General features: G+C 48.6%; 1 protein-coding gene across 1 annotated transcript; it reads right to left on the minus strand.

Annotated features, from left to right (window-relative positions):
* Positions 1–460: 460 nt before the first annotated feature.
* Positions 461–16,576, minus strand: samd4b (sterile alpha motif domain containing 4B). Its single transcript, XM_030381870.1, has 13 exons — positions 15,817–16,576; positions 14,320–14,871; positions 13,002–13,472; positions 12,182–12,421; positions 11,483–11,592; positions 11,067–11,153; positions 10,275–10,521; positions 8,876–8,961; positions 8,519–8,634; positions 7,562–7,763; positions 6,853–6,979; positions 4,131–4,214; positions 461–3,730 (listed from the first exon to the last, which is right to left on the minus strand). The coding sequence occupies exons 2-13, from the start codon at positions 14,513–14,515 to the stop codon at positions 3,702–3,704; spliced, it is 1,995 nt and encodes a 664-aa protein (XP_030237730.1). The 5' UTR covers positions 14,516–14,871; positions 15,817–16,576; the 3' UTR covers positions 461–3,701.
* Between the last annotated feature and the right edge of the window lie 817 nt (positions 16,577–17,393).

The following is a 17,393-nucleotide window of genomic DNA, read 5'->3' on the forward strand; positions in this document are numbered from 1 at the left end:
AGAATCAGTTACTTTTATTACATCTTATTATCTTATTGTACAAGTACACAAGAGTAAAATGATCAGCCTTGGTTCAACAGCCACAGAGCACCAACAATACAAGATAAAGTAAATAAAGATAAGTAAAATGATGTAAAAAATAATAAGTAGCAGCATAGATCATAATAATAAATATTAAAAGGTAAGTTATAATATAAATCATGAGAGTGGTAATAAGTACCTATAAGAAATTTAAGTGTAGTGAAGTGTAAAGTGTTCAAGTGATAGTGGTAAAAGCCACGGTTCATTATATTGCAAAAATGCTGTGCAAATCCGATTTTCTTTTTTACTGTTGTAGTGCAGTGTTATAGTTGTAATTTTCTGCTTGACTGTGATCAGGAAGATCTCAGGCCCAACAGGAGGATAGTGGTATTCACTAGAGGAATGACCAGATGAATAAGACCCGAGTCAAAAGCCAGAAAAGAATTGAACTCCTTTATTTGGACTGTCATTCTGATGAATGCTGCAATTCAGACCATCCAAAACATACAATGAGTGACAGTAAAAAATTAGAGTGTGTAAGCATGGGATGCAAAATGTTTCATTCTTAAAATATTAGAAAATGTCTCAGGAGTCATTAGAATTAAATAGAAATTGTACAAGACAACGTCGCAACATTGCCTCTAACTGACAGTTCTATTAATTAAGCCAGGCAGGGACACTGACTGTATTTTACAGACAACTTGGTAAGAATTTTAATTTGACATTAAGCTGTGACCCTCACAGTGGTGGTTGTCTGTTGAATATACCCTAATTTATGAAGAGCACATTCTAACCCATTCAACTTATTACTGGAATGTAAACATGGAGTAAACATATTCCTTGGCCTGTCATTAGTGTTCGTTTACACAAATAATCACATCAATTATGGCTCAGATAAGCATTTTCATCTCCTGCTTCGTCATCCCAGTAATGGCCAGGAACCGGCACCTGTCTGCGAAACAGAGGCAGTGTCGCCTCGTCTGCAGCACACACCATGAAAGTGGGGATCTGAGCCATAACACAAGAGCATCGACATACAGTAATAACTAATAGATTAAAATGTGTTAACTGAAATAAAAGTTGTGTATACCTTTTACCGTTGCACTCTTTGAGGGCACAACATCGCATGTATTCACTCTAAGTCAGATCTGTCCGAGAGCCTGCTCTGAAGAAAGCCATGACTAGAACACTATGTAGGATCACAAATGCAACTCAACAGACACAAGGAACATGGGGCCGGGGCCGGGAGGGGGGGGGAGCGGGGTGGCTGTGTATCTCAGGCACAACACCAATAGGGTGCCAGCGTGTGACGACTCAGAACGATTATTCACAAGGCCAGGAAAAATGACTTTTCTTCTTCTCCACAACCACAAAAGGTAACCTCCTACATGTGTCGCGTCTAACATTTAAGCCCCATTTGCAATGACACAGAATGGAGAAGGAGTGGGGTGTTGGCTGGGGTAGAAGGCGTCGCGTCCTCAGGCTGTAGCCGGGGCCGGCTCTCTTGCGAGGAGAAGGCCTCGGTGCTTTTAATTCATTACAACGTGAGACGAGTGGAATAATTGATGAGGTCACATGAAGCTGGCATTAGTCCAGTGAGATGTAAACAGTGACACAGAGGCGGCGTTAACATCAAACATTAGTTGCAACATAGATGCTCGTCTTTTTCTTGTTTTGTTTTTTTTTGCAGGCGACACTGATCACCCGTGATGGTCGTGCCTCTCTCTCTACAACCTTGCTGTATTAGTGTGGCAAAAACATGCAGTTATAGAAAAAAAAAAAAGTATAAGGTATCAATACCGAGGAAGAGTAAAAAATCCAAGTGGAAAAAAGACATCTGTAAATGACCATGTTTACTACACAGATCTCCTATGGCTCTGGAGACGGAAACAATATGCAAACGGTTAAATCCCTGACCTTACGATGCGACTCAAGGTGTAACCCGAAAAAGTTAAGACCATATTACACACATACATGCACCTCCTACTCTGCCACATTCCAAGACAGAGGCTGTATAAGACGAGTTTGGGTTCAACACTGACACCACGGGATCATGTGAGGGTAGAGTGTGGGGGGGAGGGGAGGCTGAGACGGCGGCGTGAACACCCAAACAGAGAACGTTGGGGAATCTTCCGAGCACCACGGGTTCAAAACAAAAATGAGTCATCAAATCTCCAAAGTGGCCATTTTGAGGAGAAGGCCGAGCGGGGGCAAGGCGGCCGGCGCCGTCGCTGTCATTAACAAAAGCCTGAGCTTCCTTATCATCTTCCAGCCAATCGCGGAGGAGCCCGGGGGCACGAGATGGCCATCACTGTGTTATTTTACCAGGCATTACATTGCAAATTGAAACTCCCCCCCCCCCCCCCCCTTCCAGCCTGGTTCAATTGAAAATCCTTTCCTAGACAGCGCCGACCCCCCCAGCCCGGGCTCGGCCCCACAGGGGTTCCTCGGCGCAAAATGAGATTCATCATCATTTGTTTACCAGGGAACTGAATATTAGAGATGAGTGGAAGCTGGCGTGTATTCCTCAAACTGCCACCTTCCCTTAGTCGGGACACGGGTAACCCCTCTTGGCGTGTCTCACCGGTCATATCTTCCAGTTAAGAGTTGGGACCTCATACAGCCCTTAACTTTGGCTTTGCTGAGTCCGTGTTTGCAGGGGTTTCGGGGGGATGGGGGGGTTAGAAAAGGGGCCCACCTGTGGTTAAGTTACTAGCATCAGCTCCGTTCTTCCAGGCCCCCTTTCCTCTGCTCCTGTCACACAATGTGGAGGCCGTCTAGAATTGCTTTTCAATCCTCATCCTCAGGTTTATTTGGGGCAGTAGCAGAAATACAACACAAGTAAAAAAAACGAAACAAAAAGGAGATTTTTTTCCAAGGTTTGATCGACACTGTTGGCTGGCGACAGAGCGAGAGGTGTGGCTAGCAGAGTGTGTGTGTGAACCGCGACCTGCAGCAGGTTGACCCGGTGAGTACGTTAAATCAATGTGCAATCTGTGTTACCGGTCTCACTGTGTGTGTGTGTGTGTGTGTGTGTGTGTGTGTGTGTGTGTGTGTGTGTGTGTGTGTGTGTGTGTGTGTGTGTGTGTGTGTGTGTGTGTGTGTGTGTGTTTGCGTGTCTGTGTCTGTGAGAAAGTGCCCGACTCTTAGTTGGGGGGGAGGAGATCCAACTTCCACACTACGTGGTGAAGAGGCTGTGGCTATGTGTTATTTTTCCTAGCTCCAACACAAGGCTGCTCGGAGACACACTTATCTTTTTGTTTTCCTGGGAGAAAAAGGAAGAGAAAACGAATAGGGGGCAAAAAAAACTTTAAGACAGCACCAATACACCAATTCCTGTAAGAGCACAGCAAACTGGGCCTCTGCACAACATGTCCCAGTCCTGCAGACAACATGGGGCAGAGTACCCACAGTTAACCTATCCTCGCTCCACCTCTCTCTCCCTCCCCCGCCCTCTCTCCTGCAATATAATATTCATCTGTATTCCATTTATAATAAACTTAGTTGTATATAATAAAGTACAAAAATATCATAACATATACAGTTTTTTTGTCGTTTTGTAGTGAGCGGTTTGCCTTTCGTTTTTCTGAAGCGTACATCTTTGTGCTGGGTAACGAGGAACTGCAGGCCTCAAGATGAAATTAAGTGTTTTTTCCTTCTTCGTTATGCCGTGTGTTTTTTCATATTGTTGACGTTCGGTCTATTCCATCTGAAGGGGGGGTTGAAGAGAAAAATAGTTAAACAACACACATCGCTCACAGGGCCCGGGGCCAGCCTAGTCCATCTACGGGGCCTTCATTCATTACACGCTGGCCAAAATTGGATTTGGGCGCCGCCCTATGGAATAGTGCAACACATACACAGCAGCAGTGACAGATCTAGCTGGGCCGACACATGCTTGAACTCCTGTATAACACTGGCGCTCCAATATTATTTAACATCATCTGTTCAATAATGCAAACGCGTTGTGAATGCATCGCCTCTCAGGGATCACCGTTCATTCTCCCCGACAGGTCGTTCAGATGTAGTGCGTGTGTGTGTGTGTTCTTTGTTACTGATGTTGTTTGCATGTCCTGTGTGGGGCAGACCGGGACGGTGATAGAACTCACCCCCTAAGGCATGCTCCGTCATACTGAGGCACAGTGACTCCAGAGTGGGATTGATTTCCAGGTCTGCTCCTGGGACTTGGCATTCTGGGGAAGGCACAACAACAACAACAACAGGTTCAGCGATAAAAGCTAACGCACGCACACGCACACACCTTAAATCGGAATGATCTGCTTATTCCAAAATCCTATTCTTAGGTAAAAAAGGCCTTAATACTGGTAAGAAATAGCAACGAAACATGCAGCTAAGCACGTCTGCAGGACATGGAAGCCAAGCAGACACACAAACGCCTGATTCCTCATTCACCACATTTCCATTCTGTAAGATACAGATTCACCAGGCGGTCTCCAAGCCTCAGAATGAGGTGATGGAAGATTCACATGGCATCAGCGTCGCATGACCTCAAGTGAGTCAGCCTGAGCACAGGATGAAGAATCACTCTGAAGACCTTCACTTTGATACGCCCGTTCACACTCACACTGTTGGCTCTTTGTCTAGTGTGTTAGTAGCAGGATTTAAAGTGTTTATTCAAAAAGGGTATTTAAAAGTCTTCCCTTTCCCCGAAACAATTAATTATGTATAAAATATCATTAGTGTTATTAACAGTGCTCAGGTGATTTTCCAGCTAAAAAGACTAAAAGACAAATTTGAACCCTAGTTGACCTGGGATATATTTAGCCACACTATTAATATCGAGAGGGCCCGATGTCTTGATGAACATGAATGTTCTGTGAACACAAGTGGGCTGGAGTTGATACATTCTTTCATTGACTTTTCTACCCGAACAACATCCGAACACCAAACACCAGGTAGAAGAAGCAAGCTAAACTTTTCATCAAATGACATATTGATTCCCACACCTTTTTCTATGTGGAGAAATGTCAATGTTAGACTGGATGTGAAAAGGTTTACCGAGCATAATGAAGTCGATACCGGAGCCAAAACGCCCACAACTTTAAACTCAGTGTAAATATTTGTTAATGTGTACATGTTTGTGTTCTTGAAGTTCAGAGAACTATCAGATAAAAATGTCCTAGGTGACTTTGAGGATAGTCCTAAACAGGCAATCTTAGTTTACACTCTACAAAAGTGAACAGTACAACATTTTAATTCACACATCCCGTTTTAGAAGGCTAACCCTTGAATAAAAAGGCGCCCTCTCATGCAGATTTTGTCACTCACACTCAAACACCTTAAAAGCATGCCAGCGTGCAATGGAGCCAAGAGTGAGTTTACTAATGGAGTCCTGGGCATGCCTCGAATATGTATTCAGACGTTAGCACATTATTCCAATAGTTCGGTTCCATTTTCACACCTTCCATCCAGTGTGAGAATCGGAAAGGCCGACTGAGCTGTTGTTCAGACACCGAAGAAATCGACAGCATGGGAGCCCCTTAAACGGTCCTAATTATTTTGTAACAAATGTAATAATGTTTATTCCACTGTACTCTTCAGGATTGTTATTTTTTACACCACAGAGCTCCCATTAGTCGGTGCTGACCATGGAAACCAGAGCTTGTGTGGACCGGGGAGTTCATAGCTTTAATAATGGATAATAATTAACGGATTTAGCAGCCATGTCAACGTTGAAGAAAGGGAGGAATATATCCAAAAGCTCTGCCTCCCAGTTATAATGAGTTGTTCATTTAACAAACATGAATCCAGTTGGTCTTCCGTCTCCCGTGCGTTGGTGTGTTTTTCTCTTCAGGTGCACAGGTGCACTTGTGCTGCTACGCAATCTAATCAAAAGCACGCACAATGTTCAAAGCAGCTTATTTGTTTGGTGATAATATCAAGTCCTCTCATGCATTTGGAAGCCGCAAGTCTTTGCAAACTCTTCCACAGAAGCCGTAGCCGTCGTACTAGGATGAGTGAATCCGAAAGACAGCACTGTCATCCATCCTACATTATACTTCAGATTTTTGAAGCCTTCCGCACATTTGATGGATGGTGTCAAAGTATAACTTTACAACGTCGTAATCTCTGAATACATAAATAACAAAAGGATGTTTGATGTTGAGTTAATGTTTGGGGCGAGCCCTAAAAATAACATCTGCCTTCCAGAATGATAAGGCTTTAGAAATGAAAAGGAAAAACAGCCCAGAGTGCTAAATATGGCAGATTTTACACTGGCCCCCCAGTGAGTGACTGTCATTCATGCAGGGGGGGGACACACACTGTGAATGCATTTCCTTGAGTCATGCTGATTTCTTTTTGAGGAACTATTTGAATATTCCTTTGGAAAACCCAACGATTATCCAAAGCTTTGAAATGTATATACACGGGCAAGCCCTGTTGGAGTCCAGCTCATTTTTACTCTCCAGACACACACGCCATGACACCATGTGAGACGTCAAAGAATGCTGCACGCCTTGGTGACTAAAGGTGTGCGTTGGAGGGAAGAGCAAGCGAAAATGAAAGAAGATTAAGTCATTCAGGTTGCTAGACTGCACTGTGTCCGTTCGTCTATTAAGAAACCAGGTTTTGCAAGGATCCATTTGATAGCAACTCCCCATTTTCTTAAGCTAGGCCTCTGGTGGTTCTCTGCCCTTAAATGGCTCAATGCTTTAATGCAACATACATGCAAGTGCAATCCATTGGAATGAAACAGAGTTTTAGTCCCGTTGGGGAGAAGGACTCCTTACGTTTGTAACGTGTGTACCTTGCTGCTGGAACAGAAGCAGGGTTTGTGGGGACGTGTGTAACGTGTGTGAGGGAGCGTACCTTGCTGCTGGAACAGAAGCATGGTTTGTGGGGACGTGTGCACAGGCAGCGAGTGGGTCCGCTGCACCGAGCTGCGGCTCTGGCTGGGCATGCTGTTGCTCCCCCCGGGGTTGGCAAACCACAGGTTCTGCGTCGAGGGGGGGAGAAAAACAAGTTTCATGGCGTCCGTCCATCCGTCTCACACCTTCATACGTCCTCTGGCGTTTTCAAATCGAGTCGTTTCACCGGGTCTCGTCAAGCTTTAATGATTCAAACGCTCGCTAACAACGTGCGGAGAGTTGCCTTGTGGGTTATGGAACAGGCTACCAAGAGGGCTCAGTTTCAATTATACTGTTTCGCTATTCAGTTCAAGAGGCTCGCCCGGGGAGCACGATTGCTGGGTGGATAAAGCACCCTGCAGTTCAGCAGAGAGAACCTCTCGATATCCGCTGATAAACTAAACTTCTGATCCCGGACCATTGGGGCCTACAGCAGCAGAATAACAGCACAGTAAAGTACTGGGAGTTGTTTTGAAGAGATTAAACGAGATTCAAAAGAGAGGAAGAGATTTAAACAGGATACGAACACGTTAGAAACTATAAAACGATACACATCGGTAACCGAAATGAACTGCCTGCGCCGAGCGCCAAAGGGAAACATTGGTGACAGCAGGGGGTGAACACTATCACACGCTACGTTATCGATGTAAACAGTTTGAGTGTGTGCTGACCTGTCTCCCCTGGCTGGCAAGGGCAGGGTTGGTGAGGGCGTGGCGAGGGGACGCCCCCCCGATGCTCCCCGGGCTTAGCAGGCCCATGCGGCTGGTGGGGAGCCCGCGGGGGGGGGGCATCTGGAACTGCCTCTGGCCTCTCCGCGCCAGACCTCCACTCACAGAGCCTGCTGTGGGGAGCGAGTTGGAGCCATACGCCCAACTAGAGCAGGGGAGGAGGGATGGAGAGAGAGGGAGGGAAGGAGAGGGAGGGAGGGAAGGAGAGGGAGGAAAGGAGAGGGAGGGAGGAGAGGGGGAGAGCGGGGGAGAGGGAAGGAGAGGGGGAGAGCAGGAGAGAAGGAGAAGGAGGGGAGAGAGGGGAGAGAAGGAGAGAGCGAGAGCGAAAGGGAGGGAGGGAGACAAGGAGACGGAAGGGGAAGGGGATAAAAAGGGAGGGGAAGGGAGGAGAGGGTGAGAGAGGGAAGGGGATGGGAGAGGAGAGAGGGTGAGAGAGGGAAGGGGATGGGAGAGGAGAGAGGGTGAGAGAGGGAAGGGGATGGGAGAGGAGAGAGGGTGAGAGAGGGAAGGGGATGGGAGAGGAGAGAGGGTGAGAGAGGGAAGGGGATGGGAGAGGAGAGAGGGTGAGAGAGGGAGGGGGAGGGGAGAGGAGAGAGGGTGAGAGAGGGAAGGGGATGGGAGAGGAGAGAGGGTGAGAGAGGGAAGGGGATGGGAGAGGAGAGAGGGTGAGAGAGGGAAGGGGATGGGAGAGGAGAGAGGGTGAGAGAGGGAAGGGGATGGGAGAGGAGAGGGAAAAGGAGGGTGAGGGGGTTATTATTTGAAAGAAAGTGAGAACAGAGGCTAGAGAGCTGGACACCCAGGGCTGCAGAGGTAAAAGGAAGGTCTTCTCCCCTCAGGTGACCCCCCCCCCCCCCCCACCTTCCCCAATGCTTGTTAGGGATTTGCTTCAAAAGGTCTCACCCCTTCTGTCGGTACACTGGCATGTCCACCATGGCCTTCCGAGGGACCAAGCGGAGCAGTTTAAGGACCTGCTGCTTCCAAGACACGATCCGCTTCCTCTGGGTCTCCGTGAACGCCTGCGGGAGAGAGACAAGGTGTGGGTACGCCTGCCAAGAACCATTTGGAATAGAAACAGAGAACTAGGATGACTGCAAAATACATTCGTTTTAACCGGCCACTTCAAAACATTCACCCATATTACTTAATTAGCGCAAAGCTTAATTCCATTTGGAATAACGTTTTTCACCGCTACGGCCATGATACGCAGACCCCGGAGCCATGCCGACACCGAGACCCTGTACAGTGGGAGGCTCTCACCTCGTGCGTCAGACACTTCTCGATCAGCTGGAGGTAGCAGCTGATGTTCTCCTCGTCCGGCCTCGACACCAGCAGCTGGGTGCAAACTGCGGCACAAAGACATTACTTTTCTCACAGGACGGGAACGACACAGGAAAAACCCCATAATCGCCTGCAATCTACATCAGTGTTCTCCCCTTCATGCACAATTAGTACTGCAAACATGTGCATAGAAAAATACAAACCAACATTGGTGCCAAACATTTACATCTGCCACCAGTGGATAGATTGGGCCTTTGGCAGATTCAGGGTTATATATTCAAACAACTGCCTGGCCGGTAGGTTTTCCACTGGGGCAGGTAGAAATAAAATATTCTATGGCTTACATTTGGACCCTGGGTCCATATGCTAATGAGGCATTATGTGGGTTAAACAGTGTTTCCCTCGTTTGTTTCCAGCAGCAGTGCTGAGGTGTGTGTGTGAACCTTGCTGATGTGTGAGTGCATGGTGCTGATGTGTGCTTGCACAGGGCTGATGTGAGCGTGCACGGGGCTGATGTGTGCGTGCACGGTGCTGATATGTAGTGCTGCCGCGATTAGTCAACTTAGTGTACTTAATCAACGGCAATTTTTTTAGTTGACGCGCCTATTGACCGCCTATTTATTTAGTTTGCCCGTCTAAAACGGCTCACTGTAATTCACATCCACACAAATCTGTGCACGCCCTGCTGGTTAATCTGCTATCCTCTTTCTTCTCCTTCCCCCCGCCTTCACTGCTTTGATATGAAAAATGGCTGAGGCCGGTGCGGTCGCCGACTCAAGTTGAGTATTTCAGGCCAACTGGTAAAAGAGTCACGGCTTTCAAATATACAAACCATAAAGCCTATGGACACCTCGGGATGGAATTGTCTACAGGCTGCGGCATCACTTACGTGATGTTTTGATTGAACATTGGCAGGTTGTAGTGGGTGCATGTGTGAATAAATGAACGTGTAAGCATATTTCAAAGTAACAAACGACGCATGCATCCAAAACTATTAGTTCAAAACCAAATAAACAAATCAAAAACAGCGTTGCTTATTTGCTTCAAATACTTTTTCTTTTCAAAACTTGGGAATTAATATGGCACAGTACCGAGCGGTTGAAAACAATGTTGGCGTCTCCTGTGTACTATATTTTTTGTATAAGCCGTTTAGAAAAATTTGTCGAAAGATTAGTCGTTAGTGGCAGCACTACTGATGTTTATGTGCTCGGTGCTGATGTGAGCGAGCATCATTTAATTTTGTGCTCAATGTTAATGAGTTAATATTGGCAGAACTTTCCCAAATTCCTAAATTCTCCGTTTTATTACAGAGATTAAATCAATACACGCTCTTCCAATGCAGACGACAGAGAGGCCAGCCGTACAGAAGGCGCCTCACCTTTCCCCATGACGCGCGTGAACTGCCCGGCGATGTCGCCCTCCGAGATGGGCGTGGCCGAGGGCTCGCCGTCGCAGGGCGGGGGGTTGTGGGACTGGAAGCCCTCCGCCGTCAGGTCCTTGTCCCCCGCCTTGGCGTCCGAGGACATCAGGGCGGCGCTGGACACGCTGTAGTACTTGATGGGAGTGATGACGATCTGCTGCAGCTCCTGCAGCGCGTTCCGCAGGTTCCCTCCCTCCAGGATGTCCTGCCGTAGGGGTTCAGCGTTCAGTGGTTAGTAGAGATGTTCCCATACCAGCTTTTCCTTCCCGACATCGATTAAAATTCCTGAACTTGAGTATCGAGTTTGTGATGTTCTTTGCCTGTGTAGTGGATTGTTTTGCCTGTGTAGTAGATTAGATAGACATGTGATGTACTCGCCGATAACCGATCCCGCTATTTAGGCAGTAACAGAGGAATTTCTGATACCAGTATCGGAACAACTCTAGTTGTTACAGTTAGGCTTCAGACGCTGGTTCCCAGCGCTACCCGTATGGACAACACATTCCCCTTCAGGTACTTGAGTTGGGCCTCCTTTTTGTGGGAGGCCTAAGTGTAGGATGCAGACATTGAGCGAACACAGTCAACTTTAGACTCAGAGATGCACATTAGCCGCTCCAAAGTGGAGATAACTACTACGGACACTGCATTCAGAGGAGTTCTTCAAGGGCACGATTCTATGATATAAACTATTTGCCTTCTCATCCGACCGAGTGCCAGCTTTTGCTGTACAACAAAAACCTGTTACGTTACCTTCTCCAAAGACTTGAGCACACTCTGCCTCTCGCGCAGCTTCTGGATACTCAAAGCAATCTTGTGCCGTGCCCCTTTGGTCACATTCTAGGGAACAGAAGAAGAAATAGAAGGCGCAGAGGGCAAGAAAAAGTGGTTATTTCTCAGGGGAACACGCCGTCATTTGTATTTACTAAATAACAAACCCAATCATCCTCAGTTTCATTAAACCTGAGGCGCAACGGCAGGAATCGTACCGTTTGGTCGTGTGAGCGACGCTATATAACTGTGGGGCCCACTGGTTAATTTCATGCCTCATTGAGACTAGATGTATCATTACATCTGAAGACAGCGATGTTTGCAGTTGATGGGGTGGGTGAGGGTGAAGATAATGAAAGCCAGGGCCCTGGTTGAAACAAGGAGAGGAGGATATAAACCTGGGACTCTAGGTGGTGTTCGGTGAGAATCATCATCTCCTCATAGGTCATCTGGGAGAACAGCGATGCATATTTGTGAAGACGAAGACTCTTCAGCCAGGCGGGGACATCTTCAGGCGGCACATTAGAAACACAGAAACAAACCCGGATGTTATCATTTGGGTCCCCACTGCGTAACGGGGTGAACACGTTACGTACAAACTAGTAGCAACTAGGGCATGGCGATATGGACCAACAGTCATATCCCGATATTTTCAAGCAGAAAGCCGATATAAGATTTATATGGATATTTGGTGACGCAATAACATAGTCGCCGTTGTCACGCTCCAACTCGTCATTCGACATCGGTGGCGCCGCTGTGCTTTCATTTCCAGCCTGCCTGCGTCGCTGTGCTCGTTAACCTGCCTTGCTGAAGCAAACTCAACCCTTAATTTGGGCGTAGGCAGATTGGGCAAGATTTCCCACCCAATCTGGCAACCCTAAGCAGAGTGAGGAAATAGCAGGCGGCAGGCGCTGCTCGGAACGGCTTTTCTTTGGAGCAAATGCGCTGCAATTTCAACGCAAATGAAACTATACCGATGTTTACGATAGCGTCTCGTTCCATATCTCGTTTGAAAAAAACAAATATATAGTTCAAATATCAATATACCGCCCTGCCCTAGTAGCAAGGTTTCGGCGGCGGCGGCGTCGACCTCTGACCTTTCATGCCGCTGCCGTCCTCCTGGAAGGTGTTCCGTGCGGACCCCTGGTCCTCTGTCTGCTCGCTGCCGGACGAGGCCACGCTGCTCTGGGGGGAGAGCGGGGCGTGGTCCGAGGGCCCGAAGGCCTGCCGCAGCCCTGTGTCGTCCTGGCTGGACCACTCTGAGCCACAGGCCTGGGGCCCGCAGGGGAGAAGGGACATGGGCTTCTTCAGGGGGCTCGGCAGCATCTGGCCCAGGCCTGGCAGGAGAAACACCCAGGGGGGGGGGGGGGGGGACGGGGGGGGACGCATGGGGTCACCACGTGTTGCACGAGGGGACGCTGCATAGCCACTTCCCTTACCCCCCAACGTCCCCCATTCTCCTCCCTAACTCTCCAAATAACACCCCACTTATTCATCTTATATACATTGTACTTTCTAAAATGCTTTTTTGACTTTGCCTTTATTTTCTATCTATATTACTCATTTTTTCCAAGTGCTCATGTGAAGCACTTTGAGTCTGCCTCGTCTATGAAAAGTGCTGTATAAATAAAGTTGCCTTTCCTTGCCTTATTGTACGTTTGTACGTCCTTGCACTTAATAAAAGCAGCATTGTGTAGCATCCTATCCTAGCTATCTTTGTTTCAGACGGGGAATAGGTTAACCTAGTGATTGTTAGTGCTTTGCACTTGGTTCAATGAACATCTTTACTGCACCGACAGCGATATATTGTTGTTTCTCCTTCTAAAAAAATTCTTATTGTAAGTTGCTTTGGATAAAAGCGTCTGCTAAATGCCCTGAATGTACACACAGGACGGACAAGTGACGGCAGACACGGACCTGTGTTATTGCTGTTCGACCCCATACACCCAGGGAAGGGCATGTGTCCGTTCTGGCCGGCGGGCGAGGTGCTGGAGGAGGGCGACTGGTCGTGCCAGGCGTGGCCGGGGTCCATGGCGTCCGCGGAGCTGGGCCACTCGTCCGAGCCCTGCCGCGGGTGGTAGGGGCTGGAGGGGGCTCTGGAGGAGGGGGCGTAGCCACTGGAGAGGTGCTCCTCCAGGTGGTTGAGCCACATGGCCAGGGAGGTGCGGTCGTCCAGGGTGGTGGCGGGGTGGATCAGGGCGTAGGAGAGCAGCTGCCGGCTCTCCTCCACGAAGAGGCTGCTCTCGATGGTGTGACTCAGCACCTTCTGCAGCAGATTCATGTACTCACATTTTGCCTCGCTGTTGCGCGGCTGCAGCAGGGGCAGGTGGGACAGCAGCAGGGCCACCACCTTCTCCTTAGGCTCCTGGTGCCATTGGTTAACGATGGCTGGACAGGGGAGACGGGGGAGACCACTCAATAATCCACATTACACATTGGCTTTAGAAAGGTAGGGAAGGAGAGGAAAAAAACAAGTTTTTCCTCATCCTGCCGTAATGGCAAGAAGGCCTGGGACTGTATCAATACTCCAACTTTGACTCAAAAGATTTAGCTTTCATTGCTCTGGACTCTAACCAACCAAAAAGAGTTGAACAACGAGACGACTCCCATAGCAGAATCATTATCAGCTTGGCCGACGGCAACAACTTATGTCACTCATGTGACGTTGACATATATAACAGCTACCGGTAGCAGTTCATATCAGAGGTTGACTAAACCCATGCCTCGCCCTTTTCTACACATCTATCAATGTTTATGCCAAACTTAGTAAGTCAGTCATGATTCCAGCTTGATAAGAATTGCGTAACTGCTCGGCTCGCCTCCCTCCCAGGGCACACATTCCAATCGCCCATGCAAGGTTTCTCTCACTCTTTCAAACGTTGAAAAGTTTCATCTCCCTTCAAACTCACACAATACATTTAAAACCATCCCGAGACAATAATAGAAACTTAAAAGGGCAACAGCAACACTCGCTGTTTTATAATCTAAGGAAATACTGCGCCATATGAGTGTTATGAACCACATTGCCGTGAACAATAATCCCAGATTAGTACGAACATTGACACCAGTGGTCAGGGATATGCTTTCACAAGTCGTCAGATTTGGAAAAACAATATCAATGGTACAACATTTCAGCGAAGCACTCATGGAAACAGAGTTGATGCCGTTAACCCCTTTCTCATTTAGAAAATAGCCGAGACCCCGTTGAGGGGTCCCGTTTAAACAAGGTACTTACCTGCATTGTTGGCCTCGGCCTCTAGTATATGGATCTCGGAGCAGTCCGCCAGCCAGTGCTCCAGGCAGATGTGCAAGAAGCGGGCCTGGGTGCGCGTTGCCCTCTTCAGGAGGGACAACAGTGCCACTGTCTGTTCACATTCGTTCCAGCCCTTAAACCAGTCCGTCAGGATGCCCACCTGGTCACGGAACATCATTGCGTGTCTCCCCAGGGAAGGAGATCAAGAACGTATAGGTGTGGAAAGAGGGGTGGGGTGGGGGGGACAGGGGGACAGGGGGCGACCACTTTCTCGGGATCAGGGTGTCTCTAGCCCCTGCACGGTGGGGGGGGGGGCTTATGCAGGATGGTCCTGGGATCCCCTCAGAGTGGAGCGAAGGGCCCTCACATGGTTCAGGAGCGGGCGAGGCGACGGATGGGCGTGGCAGGCCGTAGTGAGCGAGTGGAATCCAGTGTTGGGATGGTGGGAGAATGGCCGCTCCAGTTGGATGTAACTCAAGACAGAAAGGGGAATCTGTGTCACACGGGCGTGTCCGGGATCACAGCATCAGAGTCCTGGAGAATAAATAGAGGATGAGCACAGCCTTCCACCGTCATACACCTCAGTTTAAAAAAGTAACTACAAGTACAATTCTCTAATAGTGATTACCGCACAACCATTATTAGAACCCAGGAAAAATGTGGATTTATTTCAATTCCAGCTTGGCTTTTAGCAGTGAACACTAGTACGTTTGAAAACGTTTCCGTCACAAAGTCAGAACCTGGATTCCATAATAACTTATATTCCATACATGTGGGGACCTACTTTAATATTATACTAGCAAAGTAGGTCCCCACAGGAGATTACAAAATCGGTAAAAATAGAAACAGAAACACAGACGACTCTACTCTACACATCCAAGTATGAATAGCTCTTAAGTTGACTCCACACTGTTTCAATTGGAACCAACCCCGACTGACATGGTATATGCAAACCAGTAATGATACTGAATATACGCATAACACAACAAGAGTCTGAACTAAACTCTATGCTGGCAAAAATGACATCATATCCATTTCCACATCACCCTCCACAGCCCCAAACAAGTTCTGGTCCGGGTATATAGTGAAAGGGTTTAGGAAGTGTAATTTACATTTGGTTGTGTGGAGCCAGTTCAACGTAAAGACGCAAGTCATTCACCGAGCAAGGCAGGTGCGCCACACATTGATGGTGAGCCCCGCTCCCCAAAAGGCTGGTAGCAACCATACAACCCGTCTAATCAAACTTGTGGTCGACTTAACTTTATTCAATCCCATCCACCGCTTATCAAACACTACCACTCCATCATATGTATAGATAAGAGAAAATCTGACACTGGAACGGTGGCTGCAGCGACCTGATCAATGAACAGCACCATGGTGGAATAAGTTGGACCACCACATGTAGCCCATCGTGCACACCGACCCCGGGTGACCGGTAACAAACGAACCTGTACCCCAGGTGATCGGTCACATACGAACCTGTAGGAGGGCTGAGCGGCGTGCAGCAGACCGATCAGACCGGGGTCGGGTTGAGGGCTGGGCGGCGTGTAGCAGACCTCCAGACCGGGGTCGGGTGGCGGGTAGCAAACCTCCAGACCGGGGTCGGTTCAGGCGGGCGGTTCAACCAGCCCCTCGCAGCCACCCTCCGCTGGCGGGGAGCTAGCTGGCGTTAGCTGGCTTGGCCTCACCGGAGGGGATCCGAGATTTGTATTGTTGATCGTCGCCGACGGACGGGGCTGTCTGTGCGAGCCCCCGTTTTTACCCCCGCACTTCACCGCGCGAATTTAGGAGCCGAATTCGTGCGCTTGTGGCGCCATTGGGCCCCGAGGGACGCGATCGCCGATCCCGTACTCTGGAAAAGCTCGGTTGTTTACCTTTTGATAAACCAAGTGACTTATTAGCGCGCTAGCTTGGCAAGGCTACCGCCTAGCAATGTAGCTTCGTTGCAAAAAAGCTAACGATGCTAACGCTACCTCCTAGGCTAGCGAGTTTGCTTATAGACGCAAGAACGTTAGCTTAGCTCAGAGAGAAGCGTCGGTTTTCGTCCCCCGGGCCAGGTCACATTCGATGGCCATGTTCCGTGACGGCAGTAACGTGTGTGTTTGGTTTGTACGACGTAGGCCAAGCGGATAAATGTACAAAAAAAATCGTATTACAATACGTAAAACAGGGAGAGTGTACGCCTGGTGGAGAGAAATCCCACTTCGTTTTTTTTTAGAGTTGACGTAAGGCGCGGTGACGTCACACGCAAGGGCGGCAGACAAAGCGTGGCCCCGCCCAGTTATTAAAAAAGTGCACATACCGACGTTGTGTGTGCATGTCAAACAAAATGTATGCAAAACATATATCCCAACACTGACATGTTGTAATTAATTGCACTTATAGATCTTGCTTTGCATAGTGATCGATAAGACACCTAAAACACCCCGACTACACATGTTATAATTGATTCCATTTATAGAGCGTTTCGAATAGTGATTTGGTGCGGGTGGGATAGGAAACCTCATCCACCACCACCACCACTCATGTCTAGCCCCCAGCCGGGTGACGCACAGCAGCCAGGACGCGCACACTACACACTGGCTACCTCAGTCGACGAGAGGTGATGAACGCTACAATCCAATTAGAGCCGGGGCTGATTAGGCGGCCAAGTCGCTACCAGAGCCAGGTTGGGAATCCGGCCAGGACACCGTGTTTAGCAGCCCCGACTCTAGCTAGCGACGCCTTCTTGCCACGGGATCGTTAGTGACCGGATGTAGCCAGGACCCCGGATTTGCGGCTCATGCGAAAGACCATGCTCATTTCCATCCCAAGGCATTGGGGACATCACGTTGCCAGACGGATGGGCAACCCCTACTGGCTCTCCAGCACCTCTATCGGCTCCATCTGGTCTCCCACCCAAGGATGGCTAGGCCAGAGCCAGGACAGCCCTGCATGCATGATGATCCCCTACCCACCTACACTGATTAAGACACCCCCCCAGTGCAGTGATTAGTCGATTGGCTGGCTCATTGACCGCTGCCATTGATATAGATGGATGGAATCTGGTTTCCTAG

Source organism: Gadus morhua, chromosome 16, assembly GCF_902167405.1.
Source record: "Gadus morhua chromosome 16, gadMor3.0, whole genome shotgun sequence".
Classification (NCBI taxonomy): domain Eukaryota; kingdom Metazoa; phylum Chordata; class Actinopteri; order Gadiformes; family Gadidae; genus Gadus; species Gadus morhua.